At 41.5% G+C, this 8,204-nt stretch overlaps 1 protein-coding gene across 1 annotated transcript in view; it reads right to left on the bottom strand.

The window, feature by feature from the left end:
- Window positions 1-8,204, bottom strand: part of RYR3 (ryanodine receptor 3) — a gene marked incomplete at its 5' end in the record, with an annotated part of 211,225 nt that overhangs the window by 62,032 nt on the left and 140,989 nt on the right. The window contains 2 exons of the mRNA XM_008584044.1: window positions 3,256-3,348; window positions 3,449-3,536. Coding sequence (XP_008582266.1) covers window positions 3,256-3,348; window positions 3,449-3,536 — 181 coding nt within the window. The remainder of the gene's footprint in view (window positions 1-3,255; window positions 3,349-3,448; window positions 3,537-8,204) is intronic.

The following is an 8,204-nucleotide window of genomic DNA, read 5'->3' as shown; positions in this document are numbered from 1 at the left end:
CTAAAGAGAAAAGAGAAAAGAGGTGGTGGGAGGGAATGAAAGAGAGAGGAGAGAGAACAAGAGGGGAGACTGGAGCAAAAAGAAACTCACGCATGTAACTCTGAATGCCCTTGAAAACTCAAAGATAGCTTCTAAAGTATTTCCTGCCCTTTTTCAATCCACTGAAATCATGCTCCATGGCTTTAAACCATGATGAGCTCTAATATTTCCTACAACTCTTTTTATTGTTTATAACCTTGGTCAAGGAACTGGCATTTCTTGGGCTAAACATGTTCTAACTTACCATTCCCTTCCGAGGAAGCTGCTGCCATTTTTCCAGAAAACAAAACAAGTTTAAAAACAAAACAAAACAAAAAAACACTCGCTCAGCTTAGTTATACTTAGCTTAACATATATTTGCAAACTAGTGTTATATAAACAAAATATACAATGATCTCTTAAGAAAAAATTCTGCGTAAGCTGCCAGAAAAGTAACATGTCTTTGAACAGACATTCAATTAATTAAGTATGAAGAGTGTGGCTGCTGTATATTTTCCCTGACTTTTCCATTCACAATGGCATATGCAGTATGTGGCATGCTGCATTCACATACACATGCCTCCACAAAGGCTGCCATATGCATGGAGGTCAATGTCATTTATACAACACCAGAATTCAATTAAGAGGAGATAAAAGCAAGCAGAGGTGGCAGGTGAACATTCAGATCAGGCAGTAGAGAGAACATCTAATTGCAGGGAGCAAAGGCAATAGGGATTCAACTGATCATAGAAAGAATACCCCCTCCCTGGGCCCTCAGTATGTAGCTCTACATCCAAACAATATCAGGAATGGCTGTGAGTTGCTTATTGGAGGGATGGTATTTCTTCATCTGAAATAACGCACTGCATTTATCAAATATCAATCTATCCTAGATACTGTTGAAATCTGACTTATCACCAGAGCATCTTAGTAGAGCTGGGAGAAGTCAGATAGTAAGCTCAACCCCATTCTACAGATTGGTAAATTGGGGCCCAAGGAGTTACAAGAATGACGCAAGGCTGTAGCTTTAGTCAACAGCTGGGCCGAGGGCAGGACTTAGTTTCCTTTTAGTATCCAGTCTATTTATTACTGCACTCTGTATCTTGACTGGCAATCAAGGAACAATATGGATACTTGTTGTGCTGAGGAGCATGGCAAATATTATTTAACATCTAGGGAGTGTCCTCACATCCATTACACTGTAACTTTGACCCTATCCCATGCTGCTAAGAAAGAACTGGCATACAATGTCAGTGGAAATAAAAGAGGTTGCTCCTGCAGACTACCCTTACCAGCAGAGAAGATGCCCAGATTCTGAACACCACCATCCTCTGACAAGACAAACATCCCCTTTTCCTCATTCAGTAATGTGAATGAACAAAATGTCAGGTTAGTCTGTTAGTAGGTGAGTTTGAAATGTCATCTTCTGTCACCTCCTCTCATTCCAAATGTAAAAAGGACCTTGAGTATCCATTCGTCACCAGTGCACTGAGATGTCTTTGCCATTTCTGCTCATCTGGGATCCAAATCCTTGCATCAAAGTCACTGCCACTGCTCTGCTGCCATCCCTTACCATCGCAACAGACACTAGCTGGCTCAGTCCTAAGCCAGCGGATCCACCCCAAGTTGAAAATAGAATGGAATCTACCCGGGATTTATTGACTTTCTGTAGATAGATGGGGTCAAAGGAGAGTCTGTGCTGGCTGTAAGAAGACCCTACAGAGACAACTTAAGATATGTCAGATGTCCCAAGGAGCTGAAGTCTGAAAAATCCTACCTTGTGTACCTCACACAAGCAGCAGACGGGTTTACCAAAAGTTGATGGCAAAATGAATTTTGGGAAGTCAGATAAAATTATCAGAAGCTGAAAAGGATTCACCATACAGCTCCTTTGCAGCAAAGAATGCCAGTATACCTTCCTGATCCCTCTGCCTTGTATGTGCACAATTTATCAAACTTTATAAGGCAGTGTACATTAAGAGTGTATTCTAGTGTATATCTAGAGTGTATTCTAAATTCTATCAATTTTTGGATGCTAGAAGAAGTGTTAGTGTCAACACAGAAGATGGAAGAGATGGAAAGTTCAGAGTGACTGCCAGTGACCAGAGCTAGCCATGCCTGGTGGGGCTCAGGTGCTGAAGTTTTCAGTTTTAGTGTTGTGCCAGCGCTTTGTCTGCAGCTCCACATACACAGGTCCTCCATCCCAAATGGCTATTTGGAAAGATGCTCACTCAAGGGCTTTGCTACAAACCCATAATTCCCATCTTGCCAGAACTGACTTTCAATTCTGAGGGTCCCCATGCACACTCTGCCTTCACGTTCCTCAAAGGCAGCACTGTACCAACATTGTGAGAGACGCACATCTCAGGTATGGCACGTCATTTATACTTGACATGTACAGTCCACCCTCACTGAGGCACATTTCTTGGGGAACAGAGTGAATGGTAAAGTAAGCCATAACAGCTGGTAACAAAACATCACTTTTAAGTTGGCTTTGCTTTTTGTATGTACACCTGAAAGAGCATGTCTGAGAACTCTCTCTAATCAAAATAGTGAAGCCTCTCTGTGCGGAGCTGACTCAGGAGGAGCTGGGAGGCCAATTTCCCCCTCCTGTATTCCTGCTACACTCCTCCCCATAGGTTACTCTTTTTTCAGACTGATGTCTGGTATGCCCTCTTTCAAACATTTCCTGCAGGATGATGGACGAATGTTTGGCTTTCTGAGTGCAACTGTCATGGAAAATAAACAGAAGGCATTAAGAGGTCAACATAACTGAAATAAAACAGGTGTTGAATGTTCCCCACAGGAGGAAAACACGCATAATGGAAGAGCATGTGTTACTGAAATCTTCAAAGTAAGGTAATTTCTTTCTAGCTAATCAAAAGGTGGCTGTAGGCATGTACATTTTTGTAAGCTTCACTACACGGGAAGTAGTCCTATTTTAAAACCACTATCAGCAGCTTTTGTTTTGGAAATCTCTAAAATGCCTTAGGCAAGTCTTGAAACTTAAACTTTTTTGACATACAAGCAACAGTTTATTCAGAAAATGTGATGACCATGCTTGTCTGAGAGCAGTTTCTTCCGGCACATTCTCAAAGAAACAACAGTAAAGACTGTTGGTTACATAGTTTGACCTAAATGCAGTACAGCGCTAACCCCCACAAAATATAAAATAGATCCAAGCCACGACTAAGGCCAAGGGGGAAGGGTCTTTACAATTGATTTCTAAGGACTTACTTTTGACATCTTGCTTTTGCTGTCTCCAGTTAAAAATGCCAAATTATTAATTTCGTTTTGAATCACAAAATTTTGCTCCTCCCTCTTGAAGTTCTAAGTGAGGAGAAATAAAAAAGCAAACATTACAAGAAAGTTTTCCAAGATTTGTACCTTTCATAACTGTCCTAAATCCAGGGCCTAAATGTGTCCTTACGTGAGATTTACACCACAGGATGAAGACCTCTGCCACCATGCGGAATAGCTGGTCAGAATCGGCATCAGGGCTTTTGAGCCAGTTAGATCTGGGTTGAAAAGTAAATGAATAGGTATATGAAATTCAGCGAGGATTAAAATACTCACTCCCTAAAAATTATACCAACATTGGCTACACATATTTATCCAGATAAAATTGTATTCCCTTATGAAGGCAATCATCAGGGAGACTAAATATCAATATACTCCTTACGTTCTTAGATACAGGCATGTCATTGGGGGAAATATTTTTGAAGGAACTACAATAGTCATTTCCATTTTCACTAAAGGATTCAAGGGTCATCTTAGCAAACAGATGCCAGAAATCAACATTTCAAAACTGTTAAAGGTAGGTTTTGCTTCTTCTTTAAACTGGTGAGCCAATGAAAGTTAAGCTCTAAGTTTTGGATCAGCTTCCTTTAATACATATGGTTAGAAAAAACAGGAAAGTCTTGGTCACTATGACCTCTAATCTTGTCTTTGACACTGTCATTGTGAAGCTGAATTTCTGAGCAATCTGAAATTCTGAACACTCTCAACAGTTCATGCTCCACCCTTTTTTCTTTCAAAGCCATTTTTTTGATGAAATTTATAAGACAGTATGTTTTTCACTGTGATTTGAAGTGTATTAGCAGAGACCAAGTACCTCCTATGTCCTCTAAGATGCTTTCGAAATTCCGTATAAATAGGCATTACTCTTTTTTTTAAAAAAAAAAAAAAATCAAGCTAGGTTACGAAATTTCACAGTAGCAGCAATAAGGCTGAATTGCAGTAGAATTCAGTCATTTTCTACAAGTTGTCTTGCCCCTCAGCATCTTACACATTTAAGTTTTATTTCAAAAGGGCTGCCTGAGTTGCCATTTTCAAATATCTGGACAGAATAACTAAAAAGGAAAACACTGTTCCTCTACCTAATGCTTCTGACATATTAAGCAATTCTCCAACTCTCCAGACACCAACTGAATGTCCTACAATTCAGTTATGAAACTATCTGGAGTTAACACAGACCCCACAGGTTAAGAGCTCAATCCTACAAGACTGCCTTTACTTCAGATACCAGTTGCAATTCCCAGGTCAGGAACTGTACTTCCAACCAAATAACTAAAAATCAGGGGTCCCCACAACCCACTTCCTTGGGGTCAATAATTTGAACTAGAATCACACACAGATCTCAGGAAAACACTTTCCTTACTCTTACCAGTTTATTATAAAGGATACAACTCAGAAACAACGAAATAAGAGAGATGCATAGGGCAAGGTATGGGGGAAGGGACATGGAGCTTCCATGCCCTCTCTTGGGGTACCACCCTCCCTGTACCTCCACATGTTCATCAATGCAGAAGGTCTCCAAACCCCATAGTTAGGGTTTTTATGCAAGTTCCATTACATAGGCATGGCTGGTTAAATCATTGGCCATTGGTTATCAAACTCAGTATCTAGTTCCCTTCCCCTCCCCAGAGGTTCCAATCCTCTAATCGCATGGTTAGTTCCTCTGGCAACCAGTCTCCATCCTCCAAGAGTCATTTCATTAGCACGAACTCAGGTATGGTTGAAAGGGGCTTACTATGAATAATAAAAGATGCCCCTCTCGCCCCATTCAGGAAATTCTAAGGGTTTTAGGAGCTCTGAGCCAGGAACCAAGGATGAAGACCAAATATATATTTCTTTCCACATCATATCACAGTGGCACAGAAGTTAAATTGCCTATCTTCTTTCCTAGGTTAAGGAAAAATTTGGCTCTCACAAATGGTCTGGAAAACCTGATGCCTCTTGCCCCTTGCAGGATAACAGCTATCAAAAGCCAGTTCCCTAAGCCCTGAAGCACCAGACTGAATTGCCTTGGGCACCCTGTATCTTCTGTCCATTCATGGAGAACTCAGCTAAGAAAGAAAGCTAAAGACTCAAGAGAGATCATTTTTGGACCCCTCTCTTATCTCCTGAATCCCTTATTGTCCTGGGTAATCTCCCTTGTTTTCCGATTCAACTAGCTTCTCCTTCATATAGTAGTCATTAGTGGTTGTCTACCCAATACTCATTTGCCTCTTCTTCCATAGTAACAAAACCTCATTTTGTTCAGGGTAGCACTGTGCCCTGCCAAAGACCACATCACCTGGCCTCCCTTGGGCTATAACCACATAACTGAGTTCTGATCAATGAGATGAAAGTGGAAGTTGTTGGATGGACCTCCTGGAAAAGCTCTCTAGAAAGGGATCATATAGCAGAAGGTGCCTTTTTGCCACTCCCCTGTTGCTTTCCTCCTTCCTGTCTGGAAAGAAAATATGATGGCTGGACCTCTTGTTGGCATATTACACCATAAAGCAACTTCGAAGGTGAAAGTTGATGTTAAAAATGTAAAGACAAAGGGGACTGGCCAGTTAGCTCAGTTGGTTAGAGCCTGGTGTTATAACACCAAGGTCAAGGGTTTGGATCCTCATACCTGCCATCCGCCCCCCAAAAAAAGTAAAGACAAAGGAGTGAGGTCTTGAACAAGGAGCAGGCAACCACACTGCCCCAGACTGGCTATCTCTGGACCTCTTTTATGTGTGAGATTAAGCTTCTCACTTACTTAAGCCACTGTAGTCAGTTATCCATTACGAGCAGCCAAATGCAATTCAAACTTGAGGCTTAAGTTTGGTAATGCTTTTTGATTTCTTTCATATTGATTTTTCAGGAGTGCTTTTTCAGAGTCAAGTGTCAAATTTTATCAGAAATGCCAGCTGTTCATTCTTTAGTGTTTTGGTTTAAATGAACTTTGCAGGTTTACTATGCCTTGTGTGGAAAGAGGCAAGAGTCATATCTTATCCTGCCCCCAAAAAGAACAGCCACAGGGAGTGTGAGGAGGGAGAGCACCAAAACAAAACCTTAGTTAACATTTCCTGGTGGGATTAAGAAGGGAATTTTGATCTCTTTGCTTTTGTGTGGGAATGCAGTTTCAGCTTCTTCTAAGAGGCAGATCTTTGCTCTTTATCTCTAGTGAGTTTCTTTCTTCAGGTTCACAGTGGTGAGTGTAAGGAACATCTCCTTAAATGTTTTCTCTCAGGCACACAAACTCACTGCACCCTCTCTGCCTGAAGGGATGCAACCAGCCTCCTCTCCCGGCTGCTCCCCATGTCCACAGGATTCACCATCTCTGTTGACATTTAGGAGCTTGATCCTGTTGGGGACAATCTCAGGTGATCTGTGGGTCTCTTTTATCATCTGCACTGCTTGCTGCCAAAGGCAGTTGGAAAATTCAAGGCTGTAGGTGGGGGAGAAGTTTGGGTTTAGAGGTAATGATCTGGGAATCTGCCATATGGAGGTGATGGTAGAATCAACTCAAGTGGATGAAATAACTGAGCATATTAACGGAGAAAATGAGAAGTGTGGGAATAGAATCTTGGGTGATGGCAAGAGTAAGGAGACTCAGACTTCCATTTTAAATTTTAGAAGCAGAGAGTAGGATTGTGGTTACTAGAGGCTGGGAAGGTGAGGGGGCAGACAGAGGTTGATCGGTGGACACAAAATTACAGCTAGATAGGAAAAAAATAAGTTCTAGTGGTGTACAGGAGTGCTAGGCATCTATAATCGACAAAGACTTAGTGTATGTTCTCAAACAGCTAAAAGAGAAGGTGGAATGTTCTCATCAAAAAGAAATGATACATTTTTGTAATGATGAATATGCTAAGTACTCTGATTTGATCATTACACACTGTATACATGTCTTAAAATATAACTCTGTACCCCATAAATATGTACAATCAATGCGTTTCAATTAAAAAAGAAATTCCTAAAAAAAACCAAAAGAGACAAGTTATCAGGTTTTGAAAGAAAGTAAAGCCATGGTCCTGCCTTCACAGTCAGGTTGACTTGGAGGGAAGAGCTTTTCTCAGCCACATTCCAAAACCTCCTGTCTGCTCAGTCACTGCTGAGGAGTTACTGATTCCCCTCAACAGTCTGAGAGATGGCTTTTCACCAAAAATCACACTACTTAAAGTTCATTCCTATGTTCCAAATGTGTCTGATTTCCAGAAAGGCGGCTAAGCTGCTGCCTCTTGCAGAGAGACTTTTTGAATCTGTCTTGACTAACATCTCCGGGCATGAGGAGACGGAGCTGGGCTGAACACTGACCAACGGAGGCTTCTCTTCAGAAGAGTGTCAGATGCTGGAGACACTTTAAACACTGCCTTGACAGGGCTGCAGGAAGTACAAGGGTTTAACATGACGACGAGGAAAAGACAAGATGGCTCCCTTCAATATTTAACTAGCTCCCACAAGAGAGACTGGAATAATGTTGTGTGGCTCAAGAGAGCAAAATGACAGCCGAGGGGTGGGAGTTACAAATTTGAGTTCAAAATGGTTTAAACTGTGTGAAATGAGGATGAGACCACATTCTGCCTCCACTTCCCCCAGTTACCGGAGAGGCAGGAAATCCTGTGCTAGGAAAAAAGAAAGGGTATTTGTTCATCTAGTTGGAGGTGAGATGAGGTGACCTTTAATATCTCTGCCAATGCCACAATTCCATGATTCAAAGCCAGCTAATTCTTTTGGATGAAGAGAGGACCTGAAAAAGGTAACAGCACTCACATTGGAAGGGTGAGTTTCTAACAGGGCTCATGTGGCCGTGATGCTCAGGGGAGAACAGGCAGAAAAGTGGAGACGAATGAATTAATGATGATCTCAAAGTCTCTCTGACATTGCCATTTTTAGCAACTGTCAAGCACCTTGTAAGAGAACACACT

The sequence above is a fragment of the Galeopterus variegatus genome, unplaced genomic scaffold, assembly GCF_000696425.1.
Source record: "Galeopterus variegatus unplaced genomic scaffold, G_variegatus-3.0.2 Scaffold3133, whole genome shotgun sequence".
Taxonomy (NCBI): Eukaryota; Metazoa; Chordata; class Mammalia; order Dermoptera; family Cynocephalidae; genus Galeopterus; species Galeopterus variegatus.
This window is presented reverse-complemented; position numbering and strand designations above follow the sequence as displayed.